The sequence below is a fragment of the Lacerta agilis genome, chromosome 15 (genome assembly GCF_009819535.1).
Source record: "Lacerta agilis isolate rLacAgi1 chromosome 15, rLacAgi1.pri, whole genome shotgun sequence".
Lineage (NCBI taxonomy): Eukaryota > Metazoa > Chordata > Lepidosauria > Squamata > Lacertidae > Lacerta > Lacerta agilis.
Window position 1 is genome coordinate 1319576 of NC_046326.1, and position 19654 is coordinate 1339229.

Below are 19654 nucleotides of genomic sequence, written 5' to 3' on the forward strand. Positions count from 1 at the left end.
CAGGAATATGAATGGACAAGTCAGTCTATTTCCCACCTGTGTCAGCGGTGCATGTTTTCTTTCACAAGTCTGTTCCATTTCCACATGGAACTCCCTGCCCATTGATGGTGGTGATGATGAAAATAATAATACTTCTTTAAGAAGCAACCGCATAGTAATTATACTACTACTACTACTACTACTACTACTACTACCACCACTACTACTTAATGCCCAGGTGTCTTCTAAGTGGTTAACAAAACATTATTAGAAAGTGCTTTTACTGTACTGTTTTTAGCACCTGCTAAATACTTATTTGTTTAAGAATGCCTACCCAGACATAAATTTGACAAGTATTTTAATATGCCTTTTTTCATAATGTTTATTTTAAAACTTCTGATTTTATTTATTTGGGGGGAAGAAAGGTTAACTTGTTATAGCATATGATTTTATGAGTAATTTTAATGTATTATTTTATATTTTATGCAAACTGCTTAGAGGTTTAGTTGATTAAGCAGTATGTAAATCCTGTCAATTAAATAATTAACTAAATAAAAATGTAAGAGTTAGGCAAATCTGCTCCTATTTGCATAATTTTGTACATATCTTTTCAAATACCTTGCTTTTTTGTATGCTTTCATTTTAATCTAAACTGCACGTTTTTCTACAAATTGTCATGCAAAATTAAAAGAACTGCAAAACCCAAAGGATAACTGCATTCTTATCTGGATAACAGCTTGGGGAAATGCAGACTGAACAAAATCCTTGAGTACCTCTAGCCAAGTGGCAAGTTCCTTTCCTGGCCTCCTCTTAGACAGGCTCCTTATATATGTACAAAGCACTTTTTATATGAACGGACATTTGGTCATGTGAGTCTCCACCTTTGACCTGAAATAGCATGGCCTTTTACCAGCATCCACGCTAGAACATTTAAAGCACCATCATACCACTTTTAACATTCATGGCTTTCCCCCAAAGAATCCTGGGAACTGTAGTTTGTTGAAGGTTCTGAGAGATGTTAGGACACCCCTATTTCCCTCCAAGAGCTACAATTCCCAAGGTGCTTCAACAATCAATCCCACTTCCCAGGGAACTCTGGGAATTGTATCTCTGTGGGAGGAACGGGGGGGGGGTCTCCTAACAACTCTCAGCACCCATAACCAGGGGTCAGCAAACTTTTTCGGCAGGAGGCCAGTCCACTGTCCCTCAGACCTTGTCGCGGGGCAGGACTATATTTTGGGGGAAGAATGAACGAATTCCTACGACCCGCAAATAACCCAGAGATGCATTTTAAATGAAAGGACACATTCTACTCATGTAAAAACACGCTGATTCCTGGACCATCCATGGGCTGGATTTAGAAGGCGATTGGGCCGGCTCCAGCCCCCAGGCCTTAGGTTGCCTACCCATGCCCATAACAAACCCTAGGCAGAAACTTACAAAGGTTTTTTTTAAAAAAAAAACATCCTTTTTCAAAGTAGTTGGAATAGCCCAATGAACAGAGCAAGTGCTTTAAAAATCTTTGTTAGTAAGGGAGAACATGGTCACACCAGCCAGCAGGCCACTGGGGGTCCTCTGCAGAGCAAGGCTGTTTCTGTGGCAACGGCAAATGTGGAAGAGTCAGGAGACGGCAGCAAAAGGAAGGGGAGAAAACCTTCTCACAGAAAGGGTAACTGTGTGTGTGTAAATTAATGTTAAACATTAAGTAGCATTGTCATAGCAACCAACCAACCAACCAACCACCAACCAACCTGTTAAACAGCATCCAAATTAGTGACTCCATTTCAGAGGGAGAAAGATGTGAGTAATTCATTTCACGACTCTGCAGCCTCTGTTCAGAAACATACTTTTTAAGTGTTCTCATTGTGAGGGTGTCCACACACCTCAAACAGCTACTTGCCCATCTCTGTTTTATAGTAAGAGAAAGCCTTTGTTCCCAGGCTTCCCTGGAGAAAAAAATTACCATGACTTGCCATCTCGTTTTAGTGAAAGCCTTCCAGCTTCCCTGGAGAAAAATTACCACTGAACTACCTTCTGCAGAGCAATGCCCAGAGCCTTCCAAGAGAGAGATCTGGCTATTATCAGAAGCATTGGTAGGTTCATAAATATAGAGCAGCCACAGCATGGAGCACTGGCAGTAGGCTACCTTGTATGTGTTGGACCACTGCTCCCATTAGTACCGACCGTGGGCTGTGTAACCACAGAACATACAGTCCAGCCCATCAGGAGGGCATCTCATTGCTCACCCCTAGTGGTTGGTAATCAACAACGGCCAACAAGGATCTAAGTCTGCAAGGGGGAATGCTTTTTATTGGCTGAAGAGATTGCTGAGTAGAGGTGTGAGTATTTGAGAGACTGTCTTGCCCCACCCTGTGCGTTAGAGGTGAGGAACCTGTGGCCTTCCTCAGATGTTGCTGGACTCCCACTCCCATCAACCCCAGACAGCACAGCCAATGGCAAGAGATGATGGAAGTTGTACTCCAACAACATCTGAAGGTCCACAGGTTCTTCTGTTTCACCCCTGCTGAACACCATGGCAGTCCTTTGTAACAGCTCACCCGGTGCTTGAATTTGTTGGAGTTCTTGTTCTCTTTTTGTTCAAGTCGATGAAGTAGTGAGTGACTCTGTCTAGGTCTCCAACATCCATGGCCCAGGAGATCCGGAATGAGTCACAGGTGATGTTGTTGATCTCAATGCTGTGTGGGGTGGACAACAACTCCATGATCCGGCCAGTTCGGCTCCTATGGTTGGAACAGACAAAAGACAGTGAAAGATGGGTGTTCAAGGGGGGAGATTTGCAGCAACCAAGGTCCAGCTGGGTGTGGCCAGAACACCCTGGAACCCTGGGAAGGTGTTCACACTGTCACAAGGACAAGATGTCTTGAGGCTGTTTGCCACTGGTGCCGTCACCCTCCTTACCAAATGTTCTGAAGATGGAGAAGGCCTTGGGCTGTCAGAGTCCCCTTCTGGCGCAGAAGGACATTACTCAGCCTGGAGCCCTCCAGCTGTAACTGCAACCTTTTGCATGCAAAGCAAAAGCTTTCCCACTAGGGATGGCAAATCAGTCCACTTCAGTTTTTGTCTCTGTTCCTCATTTTCCCAATCTTAAGTTCTGTTCTCCTTGACAGTTTGCAATTTTCTTTTAAAGAATCTTTTAAATTCATCAGCACTTGGGTTTAAATTTCTCCCAATATACACAGGTTTTGTATGAAATGCTGCCTGAGATTTATTTTGATATTTATATTTCCCTTAATATAATCCATTTTGTATGTTATTTTCTCCTATATATGCATTTTAACGCACACCACCTTCTTCGTAAAAGAAATGTACTGCACAATTCAGAGCAGCACAAACCTTAAAGAACGGTGGTGTTTTAGTTCACATAGTGGTTCAAAAAGTGTGAATTAGGCAGATCCACCTTTAAATGTGAACTTAATTGACTTTCTTTTCCACCTGTATCAACCACAGAGCTATGAGCCCTTCCCCAAACAATCCTTACCTCCAGACAGGGACTCTATAGCTACCCGTTCTACCCCCCTCTCCTTCCTGTGTCTCATTAATTCTTTCTGCAACCATGGAGCCATCTGAAAAGCGGGTGTCATCCCACACCGAGCCTTGACAGAGCAGACGGCTCCTTGCAGATGTCAATGCTCAGAGAGTACATGGCAAGCATCGGAAGGGGCAGATTCAGAGCAGATGGTGCTAGGGAGGGAAGGGCTCATGGCCAACAGGCTCAGAAGGAAGGGGGGTATTTTTGTTTTGAGGCAGAACAAAGGGGAAGGGAGGGAAACGCATGTGCAGGCATGTAAGAGGCATACAGAGAAAGTTCCACATAGGCATCTCCATATAATTTGGTGTGGAGGCTGAAGTAACCCTGTCTTGCAGAGTATGGAATCTGTTTTCCATTTCATATAAGGCAGTTTGGCTTAACACCACTCTGCAAACAAGTTGGAAAGTGATAAAATTTGGACAATGCTGCAGCTATGCTTTTTTTTTCTTTTTTAGAATAAGTGTTGCTGTTATTCACATAAATCACACATGCTTGGTGTAAAATTGGTGCACAGCAAATACACAGTCACGCACACATCCACCTGCGTTGTCCAAACCTGTGAGTGTGGAGAAACAGGATGTATAACTAATTTGTAATGCATGTCACAAAAATGAGGTGTGCAATGTGAGTTTGTGCACTGCATTTGTGGCCCCTGTATACCCAGGCAAAATAAGTAAAGATGCTGCTTTGATGGTTACAGATGACTAGAAGGTTAGTAAGCAAGGAGGGTGGTTGCTGCTAGTAACTACTGAGGCCCCCTGCCTCCTTGTGCTTGAAATATTTCTGTTACTACTCTGATACTAACACAGCCTGCTTTCCTGCCTGCCTTTCCTACTTAAGCAACAAAGATTACTAAAATGCCACAAGTCTCGGGTACTCTTTCTCTCCTTAGAAGTAGAAGGAGAGGCCCTCTTCAAACTGGCCCCTGAGGTTTCCTACCACCTGGGGCAGCAGAAAAGAAAGCACTTGATGCAACCCAATGCAATGGCAAGATTCCCTAGATTGGCATTTTTTCGGTGACTTTAAGAAAAAGGCTGCTGAAACTTCTTTGGTGGGTGTCTGCTGCTGTTTTGGCTACATAAGAATTGGCACTTGGATAACTTGGTGGCCATTAGAAAACAGCAGGGATGGGGCACATGCGCTCCTCCAGATGGTTAGAACTACTGTATTACTCCCATCACAGCCCATGGCCAGGGATGATGGGAGCTGCAGTCTACATCAGGAGGGCACCATGTCATCTACCCTTCCCTAGGAGGAAGCCATAGACAACACATATCAGCACAGCCTTTCTTTAGGGTTTCTTCAGATGCTGACCTGCCTTTTAGTGCACCCAGGAGTCTCACTGGCAGCAGCATTTGGGGGAGCAATGCATTGTGTGACCCAAGAGGTCTCTGGTCTTAGCCAGAGCAACTGTGCAAGAGAGTGAGCAGAGTACTGGCCTTGGGAGAGTTGTCGTTCTCCCAACTGAAACTGATAGGACTTAATATTAGGGCTGTCATGTTGCGATGTGGGAGAAGAACTGCTCCCCTTCTCCAAGCACCAAAGCTTCCGCTTACTAGAACAAGCAGGACTCACGGCAGGCAGGCAGAGGGTGGGTGGTAGCACTGGGGAAGCTTGAGCCAGACAGGAAAGGGCTGCTGTTGCCCAGTGGCACAACATGCTTAAAGACCTCCAAAGAAGGAGACTCCACCACACTCCTTGGCAGCAAATTCCACTGTCCAACAGCTCTTACTGTCAGGAAGTTCTTCCTAATGTTTAGGTGGAATTTTCTTTCTTGTAGTTTGAATCCATTGCTCCGTGTCCGCTTCTCTGGAGCAGCAGAAAACAACCTTTCACCCTCCTCTATATGACATCCTTTGATATATCTGAACATGGCTATCATATCACCCCTTAACCTCTCTTCTCCAGACTAAACATACCCAGCTCCCTAAGCCGTTCCTCATAAGGCATCGTTTCCAGGCATTTGACCATTTGGTGCCGCCCTCTGGACACGTTCCAGCTTGTCAGTATCCTTCTTGAACTGTGGTGCCCAGAACTGGACACAGTATTCCAGGTGAGGTCTGACCAGAGCGGACTACAGTGGTACTATTACTTCCCTTGATCTAGATGCTATACTCCTATTGATGCAGCCAGAATTGCATTGGCTTTTTTAGCTGCTGCATCACACTGTTGACTCATGTCAAGTTTATGGTCTAATGATTCTAACTTGGTTACAAATCTTCATACATCCCGAAGGCACCAACCGCATCTTCCTTCACAACTTGGGGATGTTTTAAGGCAAAAGAAACTCTCCAGGTTGCGAGCCAGAAAGCCAACTCAAGGCTGCAGTCCTAAGCCCAATTACAGAGTGGGCCATTTCTAAATACACACGCTTAGGACCAAACAGCAAAAGGGCTGGAGCAATCATAGAATCATAGAATCTAGAATTGTAGAGTTGGAGGTAACCCTGAGGATCATCTAGTCCAACCCCTGCCATGCAGGAACATGCAGCTGTCCATCAGAGGATCGAACCTGCAACCCTGGCACCATGCTCTAACAACTGAGCTATGCATGCCTGAATTTTATTATGTCAATGTCTAAGATATATTACAAACCTCTGTGTTTAAATTACACACCAATCCAGTTGCCTTCTCCAAGAAGGAAATCAGGTTTGGTATGATTTGTCATCCTTAAGTACTCCCTGTTGGCTGCTTATAATTATCCACTGTCTCTTATGTGCTTACAAATGGATTGGTTTATGATTTATTCTAATAGCTGCCAAGGGTGGAAGTTGATTCCAGGACATGTACAAACATAACTTGTGTGTGTGTGTGTGTGTGTGTGTGTGTGTACACTCTCACCTTCAGTGTTTGCCAAATGAAATGGGGGCCTATAAAGAATGTTAGCAGAAATGCCTGGCAGACAAAAAACGAGTTGTCTGAACTGAGAGATTCAGTTGTGACTTTAAGAACTTGCCAGCTGATCAGGAGATGCCAAAGTTATTGCTTCTTCGCCTGCCCCTCTCTTTCGCCTGCTGGTATACCCCTGGAGATAGTCACAAGGAAGGAATAGAGGTAGATGGCAGAACTGGGGAGGAAGGGGGGGGAGTTAAGCTGTCTCTGCTGCCTAACTGGTCATTTCAAAGCTACGGTATGAATCTCCGGTTGCAACATGGCAATCCAACAGAAGAGGCTTCTGAAAGACGGAAAGATGAAGAGTTAATCACCACTTGACAGCTAAGAGAAAATGCTTACGAGTCACTGTGGAGTTTTTATAGTGGACCCTGGGAGAATTAATCAGGTCTATGCCAATTCAGACATAAACACACAGGATAGCCTTTGGGCAAATCTCTTTTACTCAGCCTCAATGATTCTATCTCTAAAATGTGAGTAATAGTAGGAAGCCTCACAAGGTATTGTGGGGATAAATGAGACTTATAAGAGTTACTGGTACCTCAATGTTCCCACTGCAGAGCTCCAGTGCCCTTAACAGCCTCATAGGTAAGGTAAAGGGACCCCTGCCCATTAGGTCCAGTTGTGTCGACTCTGGGGTTGCGGTGCTCATCTCGCTTTACTGGCCGAGGGAGCTGGCATACAGCTTCTGGGTCATGTAGCTAGCATGACAAAGCCGCTTCTGGAGAACCAGAGAAGTGCACCGTTTACCTTCCCGCTGGAGTGGTACCTATTTATCTACTTGCACTTTGACGTGCTTTCGAACGGCTAGGTGGGCAGGAGCTGGGACCAAGCAACGGGAGCTCACCCCATCGCGGGGATTCGAACCGCCGAACTTCTGATCAGCAAGCCCTAGGCTCTGTGGTTTAACCCACAGTGCCACCTGCGTCCCTTTAACAGCCTCATAGTGGCCATGAATCAGAGGTAGCCCATCAGGGGCCCTACAGATGTTTAGAACTTCAACTCCCATAATTCTTGAACATTGACCATACTGGCTGGGGCTCATGGGAGTTGTAGTTCTAAACATCTGGCAGTACGCTGGTTACCCCTATCATAAATCAACAAGTGGTCGTTTGCCATCATTGAAATTTTCCTGCCAGATCCAGCTTCACTTGATGATTTCTGGCTGTTATGCTGCTGCTAAGGGCATAGGAGTCCGGTCAGCAGGCTACCCTACCTGTTTAAAGAAAGTAATCTCATTAGTCTGAGGCAATGTTTTAAAAGGTTAAACCCATTAAAGGAGAACGCAGATAATGGCTATGAACAAGAGGAACCTGCTGTTCACTCTCTCGTATCATGGGAGCTCAAGAGTACCAAAGCTATTAACAAAGCAAAAGCAACAAAACACTATTTCCACAACACACACTGGAAGCTAAAAGGCTCAACACCGTTAGTTTCCTGTAAGAAGGCATACAAACCCAGGTGGGAGAAGGGCAAGTCAGTGGCTGTTGGATGACATACCAATAGGATGCAACTTTACAGGTGATAAGCTTGCAGGTACAACCTTATGCATACCCCCCCAACATTTTGCCAATGAAAATCATCCTATTCTGTGGTTGTTGTTGTTGTTACTATTATTATTTTGCTATTCATACCCTGCCCATCTGACTGGGTTGCCCCAGCCGCTCTGGGTGGCTTTCAACATATATAAAAATATAATAAAACATTAAACATAAAAATCTTCCCTATACAGAGCTGCCTTCAAATGTCGGATAACTCCTTACCCTCCAAGATTTCTTATGAAAACAGGGATGTCCTAAGGAAGTGGGACTTTCTGGGGTCAAACCAGAAACCAGGAGGGCTTCTGTAAATCCAGGATTGTCCCTGGAAAACAGGGAGACTTGGAGGGTCTGCCTTATGGCCTCCTTTGTCCAAGTCTGGGGGGTTGGCTTGAGCCTTGGCCCCTCTTTCTAGAAATGAGCTAACAGGCCTGGCAAATGCATCTGTCTCATGGAACTCCTACCTTTTGGGTGGAGAGGGGGAAGTTGCTGGGATTCAATCACATGTGGCTTTCCACCCCCACCTTGAGAGTTGTGTTCATTCAATAAAACAAGCTATGGTTCAGTCTGAGGAAAAAGTAGTACTGGTAATTAGTCAGTGTGCTCAGGCAGTAACTGGCAGCAAGACGCTGGGAAGCCCAGCCAACTGGGATATGTTTACAGGAAGAAAAGGGTCTGGACCATTCCTGCCTCATTCCAAACTGTAGATGTTTTCCCTAGTTCTGTGCAGATTAGTGAGTTGATTAGACCAAATTGCAAGCTGTTTGTGGTCTAGTTAATTTCACTCTTTAATTTAAAAAAGACTTCACACTTTTACTTTTTCTTACACACACACAGAAGTGAATATGCACATTGTCTTGATAGAAAAGAATGTAAACACGGTTTAATTCTACTCTGGGCATGGGGTGGAGAAAGTCTATTAAACGAACCATATATACTACTCTATGGGTTCCAATAACAGGCACACCAAAACACACACAAACAACTAGACATACTCAGGGCCCAGTTCCGGTATTATACAGTACATCTTGAATCACTACCCAAATCCTAGCCAAACTAGTTTGACCAGGGCAAAATACATATGGCAGCGCACATGTTTGCTAAGGAAATGATGTTCTCAAAATAGCACCTTAAAAAAGCTGTAACATCTGAACACTCCTCAGTTGAGCAAAACGTCTGTCTGAATTGAGGATGCAAGAAGAGTTTGTCTGCTCTGCCACAGAGTGTAGCAATGGCTGTGACCTTGGATAGTTTTAAAAGCAGATGAGACAAATTCAAGGAGAAGGCTAGAGCCAGATGGCTAAAGCCCTCCCACCCAGGTGCCCACCAGCATCTGGTGGCATCCTGCTGTTGAATCTAGAGGGTCTATATGGCCTTCAAAACCTGCAGCAGCCATTAGTGAGATTTGCCCTCCATGCTGGTCCCCTTTACAGCCTTTTTAGCACTGGGAAGCTATGAATGTTTAAAGTGGTCTGGTGCTGATTTAAATGAATGGTGCGGAGGTGGCCCTGGCACAAGGTGACTCCTATGTCCCTAAAGTGGCCATAATGAAATGTAAACATCTACCTCACACCAGTCCCAGTGGTGTGATTTCACAGTTCCTTAGCAAAATTAATCCAGACGAAACCACTTCCCATTGCAGATTAGAGTGTCTGGGATAGGGTATGGATAGGAGAAAGGGAAATGTGAATCTGGTTTGGTGAAGCCAGTTCTAAATTAAAACAGACCAGCTCTTTCAAAGACCTTGTCATCATAACAGCATATGTGTTAGGGCAGAGGCAGCTGACCTATGTGACTCCAAAATGCAGGTTGGTTTGGTACTCTGGCTCTAAAGAGAAGCATCCTGTATATCAACAAAAGGAACCAACTTGGTAGGGTGAGGCCTTATCTAGAGATGACAAGTCTGTCCACCCCCTTTGACTGGGGGAGAAGCACTGGATGAGTCATTTCCTGGGGTGAGTTTCCTTGCCCCTTTTCTTCACCCTTCCAGTTTAACTATGTAGGTGTAGACTAGGGTTTGAACTACATTCCTAGCAGAGCCAACCAAGTACCTAAAAACCTTCATGGAGAGTTATTGTGGTGTAGTGGTTAGAGCGTTGGCCTAGCAACTGGGAAACCAGGGTTCAAATCCTCACTCGGCTAAATAGCTCATGGTGACCTTGCGTCTGTCACTGCCTCTCTGTCTAATCTACTTTACAGCATTGAGTCAGGCAGAACCGTGTACACTACCTAGAGCTTCTTGGTGGAAATTTAGTGTTATACAAATCTATGGTGATACCACACTTGGCATGCTGTGTAAAATTCTGGTAGCCTCATCTCAAAAAGAATATGATAGAGCTGGGAAAGGTCCAGAAAGGGGCAACCAAAATAGTCAAGGGCGGGGAGCAATTTTTAGTTTGGAAAAAGGCTAGTAAGTGCAGGGAGCATAATGAAGGTGTATAAAATTATGCATGATTTTGAGAAAGAACTCAGGGCAGACACAAAAAGTACTTCTTCACCTGGTGCAGTTAAACTATGGAATTTGCTCTCATGTGATGCCCCCAGCTTTCACTCTGACTGGATTTGGCCAGCACAGTTGGCAGGAGCTGCACTCCTGAACAGAGTGTGGAAGAGAGATAACTTACACCAGCTTACATTAGGCCTCTGCAAATTCCACCAGCTTCCTGTACTTGGAGATGTTCTGTAAGTCATTTCACCACTATGCTACACTAGTTCACACAGAAGACTTGCCTTCTACCATTCAACTGGAACTAAGCCATATTATCTTCATATGAGACCCTCCTCCAAGTACCACCATCACCTGAGGGTTAAGTAGGTTGTGAATGGACAGAGGGCCTTGAATTCAGGGTGCCCTGAATTTGGAATGCCCCACTTTAGAAAGCCCACCTGATGACAACTATAACATTTTTCAATTGGCACGTGAAAGTTTTGTTTTGTTTTGTTTTTGTTTTTTTGCCCAGGCATCCAAACCAACTGTTTGAACTACAGTACTGTTTTATAGTTCAGCTTTTCATTTTTATGGTTTTTTTGTGCTTTGGTGTTGCTGTTTCCTTGAGGGCTTCCATATGCTGCCCTGGGTGCTTATGCAGAAGAACAGCTAGCAAACTAGCTAACCATTGCCTGGGACCTCGAGGGAAGTCTCAGCAAATGGGTGGAGACTTGGAATGAGTGAAGCTAAATTATACCCCGGACCTCCAAGGAACATTCTCTTGCAAGGTTGAAATACATGGGGAAAGGGCTCCTTAATGAAATCCATGAGCCTAATGCCAGTGTCTCTGGACTACTGTTAAGCCTAATGCTCTGCTGGTCATGCCTGCCTTTGGCCCACCTTAACAAAAATTGACTAGTTTCCCACTCAGTTTGGTCCAGTTGTCATTTTCATTTCCCAGAACGTCCCCAGCTTAGCATCACTCTGCTGCATTGTGGGAAATCAAAATGGCACCCCTGAGCCATCCAGTGGTGCTGCCCCCCACCACTGCCAAATAAATTCAAATAAGTCCACCAAGGCCAACCACAGAGGAGGGGCTTGCTAGAGAGCACTGGGCCGCCACAAACCTGTCCCTGCATAAACAGCACCACCGTACGCCTCCCTGAGAGCTTCCTAAAACAATTGCAAACCAGGGCCAAAAGGCGAGTGGGGGGAGCCCTCTTTGTCCCCTCGCCCCACTCCTTGTCATTTGAATTAAATCCACATCAATCCTAGCATCCGGATATTTAGGCAGCTACTAAATATGTTTTTGCTTAATAAGGCCTTTCCTGAAGTGTGGCTGGGTCATTTTATGGAATAAGAACTGTACCATCATAGAGATGAGTTTACTGTTTATTAAGAGTTTATCTTTGGTATTTCTGTCTCATTTTATTTTATCATACAACACTTCAGTAGTTTTCAGCCATGAAGAAGTTTATAAATCTTCAAAATAAATACTAATACTCATAATATACATATCAAATAGTATGCTTGGTATTCATAACTTCCAATAATAAATTCACCACACATTTCCCTTCTCCATGTAATGGAATAAATATGCTGTATTTTTGCTTCCCCTCCCTCACTTCCTGTCACCTTCCCTCCCTCTTTTCTCCTTTGCCTTTACTCATTTTCCATCTACCTGAGCAGCACCTGCTTGTGTGGCAGCATCACAGCTCTTCCCTGCCAACTCCCCCCCCCCCCCCATGGCTCCTTTTTTGCTCTGAGAAGAAACTGCTTGTATTTATAGCTGTCTCCTTGGCAGCCCCCACACCTGCTTTGTTCCTGTCAGAATTCAGCTGATTAGAACTGAACCCTCTGGTGGGCCTAATAAATCTATCTGATAGCACCAAATCTACCTTCTCAATAGCAGCTATGAGTTGAGCTGCAAAAAGGAGCAGCATGAAACTTATCTGCGCACACGCAGACCCAGCTTGAAACAAAAAGTCAAGAGCTCCACTTCCTCTAATGAAAGAGAGAGAACAAACCAGCTATCAGCAAGAACTGATTGCACAGAGCAAAAGAACCTGTCAGCCGGCCCCATAATCACAGTCTCCCGACTGCAGCAGTCCCTGAAGTGGCTCTTGCTGTCGGGAAATGGGTGGCTTAAAACAAATAAAAGCAGGAATATAAAAGCAGAATGTACTAGAACTACCTGCACTGTTTATTCAGAAACATCTCTTTTGTTTAAGATGTAAAAAACAGAATACCATTAAAATACTCCATATCTTCACTTACAACAAGGCAGAGCCTAAACTAAATGTATTTTAAGCTATATTTTTACCACATACTCTGTTCAGGGTTTGTAGCTATAGTGGTGGAACACAGGCTTAGCATGCAAAATGTCCCAGGTTCAATTCCTGACATTTCCAGGTAGGGAAGAGAAATGCTGAAACCCTGGAAAACTGATGACAGTCAGAACAGAGCTAGGTGGATCAAGATTGTTTGTCTTGGTATAGGGCAGCTATGTATTTATTACTCAGGTTGGAGAAGGAACTGGCAATCCACTCCAGTATTTTGCCAAGAAAACTCCATGGGCATAAAAAAGGAGAAGCTCTGAGAAGAAAGTGAGAGTTTTCAAGGCATGCTCTAGTTCACGGGGTCACAGAGAGTCGAACACGACTAAGACGACTAAACAACAACAATTACTCAGGGTGCAATAGCAATTTAAAAATCCACACATTTCTAGCACTGAATTTCAAAGTAAGAGGCACTGCTGTCACGAGCCTGGATGTTTGGAGGCTAGGCATAGTTACTGGTGAAGGAAAAAGCACTCTTTGCTTGCTCAGGGAGCCTATCATTCTTCACAGGGTTGAACTGCAGCATTTAATCAGCTTCAGGGGTGAAGCGCAGGAAGGACAGGTTCAAATAAAGTTCTTATTACAAAGATCCTGAATGTTTACTACCTGACTGAGGTTCTCTTTCAGCAAGATCCAATCTACGTCTACTCAAAAGTAAGTCCCACTGAGTTCAATTGGACTCGCAAATAAGTGTGCATAAGAGTGTCGCCTTTTTTAGAGAGGAAGATATGGTCATCTTGATTAATATTTTGATCCCCCACCACACCACCCTCACTTATCGTGCTGTTTAGTTTTCTTCCAGTTACATAAAAGTAGCAGTCAGAGGTTGGGTATCATCATTTTTTCATCCTGCCCATCCTCCAAAGGAGCTTGGAATGGCAAACATGGGGGCTATCTCAATTTAGCCCCACCACAATTCTGGGAGGAGGCATCTGGAAGCTGTGCAAAAGTGGAGGTTCTGAGAGGGCAAAAAACTGAGGAATGGCGACACAGCAGGACTCCCTGTTCTGTTTCCATGGCAAAGATACAGCCCCATCCATTGCAGAGGGTGATATGGCAGCCACAAGGGATCTGGGAAAGAGCTAGAGCCACAAAGTGGGCATCTGTTCAGAGGCAGTAGAGCTAAAAGCAGTGCCGTAGCCAGGGGCAGAGGGGGCTCTACCCAGGGTTTTTGCTCCAGGGGGCACAATTGAGGCTCCCAGCCTATATGTGCCTTGGGGGTGCCAATCTGGCTCTTTGACCTGGGGAAATAAAGCCTAGTTTCACCCCTGCTGAAAGGATACAGCAGGGGTAGCCCACATGAAGTGAGATGGGAACAGAAGTACAACTCACAGCAGCTCCACCCACTATGACCAAGAATGAGGGTTGATGGAGGTTTTTGTTCACAACAGATGGAGGACACCAATATGGTTCTTCCAAGGCTAGAGGGCAGTTGGGCCAAGCAGCAGAACTCAGCTCCAGGTCTGAGGAGGCCCTGGCCAAGCAGCATCAGTGGGCCTCTGGGATTTGAGCCAAGGTCTGCCCAATTCAACTCTTACACTTGGTTCACATTACACTGGCTCAAGGGAACCAGGCATTTTAGGTCCAGTCCTGCTTCCTGGAGGTGGGGCTGCGAAGGCACAACGGCACTTTTTCACTCTGGTGCCGTTGGGCTGGCCCTCACTTAAATATAGTGCGACCACCTCACGGTACACCAAGTACATGAAATTCTACAAATTGCCCACAGATTATCTAGTGGGGGGCTTGTGTGAGGGAAAACTTAATGATTTGGGGTCTCAGGCAGGATTTGATACAATAAACAAAAAAGATTTTATTAAACAAAGGACGTTTATGACACAAAGTGGGTAAAACAAAGTTTACTTCAGGTTATGTTATTACAGGTAACCATTCACCAAATAATATGTATACTAAATCTAACTGATGTTATGGACTTCTAATCAAGCACAGCTTCTTTTAAACTTCAGTTGCTTATGTTCAGTTACTTCACTTCAGGTAGATGTTACAGATTTTTAGACTAAAGGGTAAATGCTCGGCTTATTTCCAGTTATTTCACTTCAGTTCTTTCTCAGTTGTTCCACAGCTGTTGCCGCTTAATACTTTGGTTCTTAAACAAGGTGGTACTTCCTGTCAGTTACACACCCCTTTGACAACCCTATTCCTGAGGTACTCCAAGTAACAGACCCAAGGGATCTCCACACACCTCGTAACTGGTTTGGGAGTCTTCTCTTTTTGTAGCAGAATCTCTCCCCTCCTGACTGGAATGAGACCTAAGTAGACTGTATCTTTCCAGCTTCTACTTCTCCTGGCTCAGCCTCGGCCTTCCAGTTAATTCCTGGCCTATTACTCTCACAGGACACCACACACTGTCCTTCACACTAAGCTCAGAGACTCCTTTCTCTAGCTTGTGATATTTTCCTCAGAGTGGATGTTTCTACCCAGAACCAGCTCTCTCTCCTCTCCCTCCCTATCTCCCAATGTAAAACCTCTCTCCAAAACCTCTACTTTTCAACTCTCTCTCCTGGAATCAGAAGCTGCCATTTGTTAACCGTTTGCTAGCAGGGGGGGGGGGGACACTTGATGACCCAACCTGCCTAGCAAAACAAACTTTTCTGTCACAGGGGCCCCACACCACCAGCTCCCCATAAAAGCACCCTTCATCCTGAAAGGGTGAGATCCCAGCAAGAACTGCTCGAAACATAAACAACTCCTTCATGCCAAATCTCTCATAGCTGTGTACGCTGGAAAGCTGTGCAAGTTTGGCACGCCTGCCCACCATTAGGCTGGGACCAAAATGCCAGTTTGCAAGTGGCCAGTGGCTGCTACCTCTCTCAGCTGCACTCTGTGCCAGGACATCTCTCTGGGGATCTGTACTGACAATTAATGCTGCCCTTTACAACTCTGCTGCTGTCAGACCTTCCAACAAGCTGGCAGGCTTTATGAAACGAGGTGACTCTTGTGACAGTTTCTCTAAGTGGTAGGACGTTTTCAAGCTAGCCTTTGATAGGCAACTAGATGGGCAGCACTGGTCTGCATCAGTTTTCCAAAAGCAGTAGCAAGCCTTTGCACAAATTCCAAGGCTATTGGGGTGGGGGGAGACAGCTCAGTCTCTTTTTCTGATTGCATCCCATATTCCCAAACATTTTTCCTTAGTCCACCCACATCTGCCAAGGAGATGGGGTATATTCAACATCCAACACCCACCAGCCTTCAATGCTCATTTAGTCTTCTGGCCATCAGCACCTGCTGAGGGGCACCAGCTTTAGCTATTAGCTGCACAAAAGCCTGAAAGAAAGGTTGTTTTAGAAATGCAAGGTTAAAGATATTTTTCTCATATGTGGTGGATGTGTGACAAAGTTAAACTATTCTGGGATAGTATTTATAATGAATTAAAAAGGATGTTTAGGCACACATTCCCAAAGAGACCAGAAGCGTTTCTGCTAGGAATGGTAGAAGGGGAAATATCAAGAGCTGATCAAAATTTGTTTATGTATGCAACAACAGCTGCTAGAATTTTATTAGCCCAAAAATGGAAACAGCAGGAGTTACCAACTGTGGAAGAATGGCAGCCGAAGATGATGGATTATGCGGAACTGGCAAAGCTGACCGGGAGAATCCGGAACCAGGGCGACCAAGCGTTCCAGAGAGAATGGAGTAAATTTATATTATATAGAGAGAATCATTGTAAACATATAAAGACACTAGCCGGACTGAGATAAATCTCACAATGTTTATAATAAGAGACATTCTATGTGTGTTTAAAGTGTTTAATAATATAAGGTAGAATAAGAATGGAAATGTAAAAAATGTGGGGAAATATAAATGTGGTATTAAAAACCAGAAGACAGAGGGAGGGAAGTCAAAAGCTCGGCAGAGCAAGGGATAAAAAAATGTTCTTTTTTATGATGTCAAAAATTGTAAAAACTGGAAAACCAATAAAAATTATATTAAAAAAGAAAGATATTGAATAGCTTCTGCTGAGTGTATATGTTATTTTTCTCAATGTTGTTGTTGTTCAGTGGTTCAGTCGTGTCTGACTTTTCGTGACCCCATGGACCAGAGCACGCCAGGCACCCCTATCCTTCACCGCCTCCCGCAGTTTGGCCAAACCCATGCCAGTCGCTTTGAGAACACTGTCCAACCACTGAACACTGTCCATTTTTCTCAATATTCTCTATTAAATTTGCAGAACGCTCTTTGCACCTCGGTTTTTTAACGTTTCAGAGCTCAAACGGTCTTCCAGAACAGATTACATTTGAAAACCGAGATACCATTGTACTTCAAAATTAAAATCATTTCTTTTCAGCTACAGCAAGCCTGGACAAAATAAGTCCCTTGATCAACCCTTATGGCACAATGCAGGTCACCATTTGGGTAAACTGCAGAATGGAGCCAGCACAGCAGGTCACTCTAGATCAGGCATGTCCAACAGGTAGATCGTGATCTACCGGTAGATCACCGGACATCTATGGTAGATCACTGGTAGATCATTGGCTCCCCCCAAAGAAGCTGAACAACTGTGGCTCCCCTTTAAAAAAAGCTCGACACTTACTCCTTCCTAAAAAAAAGCTCAACAACTTTGACCTGAACCCCCAAAAAGGGGGCCAGTTTTTAACTATGTGAGTAGATTGCAGTCTCTTGGGAGTTGGCCACCCCTGCTCTAGATGACTTGCATAAGTGAGCCATGCTGTGTACTACAGGGCAAGTCAACCTGTAAGAACACCCTTTTCTAAGATCAAATACTAAAAGTGTAGGCAAAACAAAGGCGATTTTTTCATGGAGTGAAAAACCCATTGCTATGGAGATAACTATTTTGCTGCACTGGAACAATTTTCTGTCATACGAAGATTTGCTATGTTCTAATGGCTTTGACAATGAAGAATGTGACTGATGAAGGAACCTGTTCTTTTGGCCATTGCTCAGCACTGGCACAACTGCTTCTCAGGCTGAAGGCTCCAGATTCCCCCTCCAGGTGGGGCTGAGAGAGTTCTGCCTCCCTGAAGATCCTGGAGAACCACTGCCAATCAGTCTAGATCAGACCAAGCAGGATGGCGCAATGGTCTGACTTGGAATGGGTCAGGTTCCTGTGTTGCTCGGCCCTCGTCCTTTAAGGCTGGCAGACAATGCCCTGCGGAGAATCCCCTCAATGAGAGTGTAACAGTGTCTTCTCAGGGGTGACCTGGCTCCTGTGCGAGAGCCACTTGGTCCCAAATACAAATATTGTCTCTGTAGTTGTAGCTCAATGGTTGTAGAGCATATGCTGTGCAGGAGGTCCTGGATTCCATCCTGCAATCTCCAGGTACGGCTGAGAGAGATTCCCCATGTGAAACCCCAGAAAACTGTTGCCTGTCAGTGTAGAATGGCCAACTGCATAGCTCAGTCGGTACAGCAAGTGACTCTAAATCTCAGGGTCATGGGTTTGAACCCCACGTTGGGCAAAAAGATTCCTGTATTGCAGGGGACTGGACTAGATGACCCTCATGGTTCCCTCCAACTCTTCAGTTATATATGAATCAATTTGAGGGGGGGGTGCCACCTGGAAATCCTGCCATAGAGTAATTAGGGATTCCCGAGAAGTTTGAGCTTTGTAAATTCTGATATGAACTAACCAGATCAGCACCTCCTGGACTAATGTGGAACTTGGTTAACCACCAGCTGCTGCCCGTTCCAAATGCTCAAGCATAGTTCTCAGCTCATGAAATATTATCAAAATGCTTATTTTGAGAGAAAAGCCATTAAAAATACATACTGAAATGTGAAATTTTTGTGCAAATTAAAAATACACCACGGGGGGGGGGGGAACAGACTTCTGAATGAATACATGAAAAAGTTATATGGACGAAAAAACAGAGTGAGTCTTCCGTTCCTAATTGTGAGTGGTACAAGACTAGTTTGAGATTGAACTCTGCCCTTTAGAAAGAGGGATGGGGAGGGGATGATGCAACCCAGCAGCTTGACAGTCAGCAGGTGAGGAATCCTGGCAGCATGCCTCTCTCAAATTCCAAGCTGACCAAGATCCTGCCCTAAAGCACTCCCAGATCCAAGGAAGACAGTGGCAGGCAGGCGGCTGCTACTCGTGCGCAATGGATGCATCAGATTCCGGCCTGACTCAAGCAGCAGAAAGCAGCACGTGGCTGGGTAAGCATGTGGGTGTAAAATGCTCCTGGTAACCTGGGAGAGATGCTGGATATGGGAGAGAGTTGCTTAGCAAAGCGTGAGCGATTGGCAAGAGCAAAGAGCTGGATCTCTCCTCTCTCTTTCGAAAGATGCATTATAGGGAGGTTGCATAATAATTTCCTTCTAGGAAGGATTCCAATAGGAGGCTGGAGAGCCATCTGTTAGGAATTGTAGAATAATAGACTTGGAAGGGATCCTCAGGGGTCATCTAGCCCAACCCCCTGCAATGCAGGAATCACAGCTAAAGCATCCATGATAGGGGGCCATCCACCCTCTGCTTAAAAAACTCCAAGGAAGGAGAGTCCACCACTTCCTGAGGGAGACCATTCCACTGTCAAACAGCAATTGCTGTCGGAAAGTTCTTCCTGATGTTTAGTCAGAACCTCCTTTCTTGTAACTTGAATCCATTGGTTTGAGTCCTAGCCTCCAAAGCAATAGAAAACAAGCTCCCTCCCTCCATGTATTTGAAGATGGCTATCATATCTTCTCTCCATCTCCTGTAAATATACCCAACTCCCTCAACCTTTTCCACACCTTGATCACCCTCCTCTGCACACCTTCAAACTTGTCAACCCCCTTCATAAATTGTGGTGCCCCAAACTGGACACTGTATTCCAGGTGTGGTCTGACAAAGACAGAGTAGAGTGGTACTTCATGGAATATTGTTTGTCCTCTGCCTTGAGCAGGAGGTTGCCATTGTTCAGTGCTGGAGCATCTGCTTTGTAGAGGGAGTAAGCCCCATTGCACTGGGGAGG

General features: G+C 44.9%; 1 protein-coding gene across 1 annotated transcript in view; it reads right to left on the bottom strand.

Annotated features, from left to right (window-relative positions):
• The window catches only part of PHYHIP (phytanoyl-CoA 2-hydroxylase interacting protein), a 36633-nt gene that overhangs the window by 8708 nt on the left and 8271 nt on the right, over positions 1-19654 (bottom strand). Inside the window, 2 exon segments of the mRNA XM_033171903.1 lie at positions 2538-2575; positions 2578-2720. Of these exon segments, the coding sequence (XP_033027794.1) occupies positions 2538-2575; positions 2578-2701 (162 nt within the window). The 5' untranslated portion in view covers positions 2702-2720.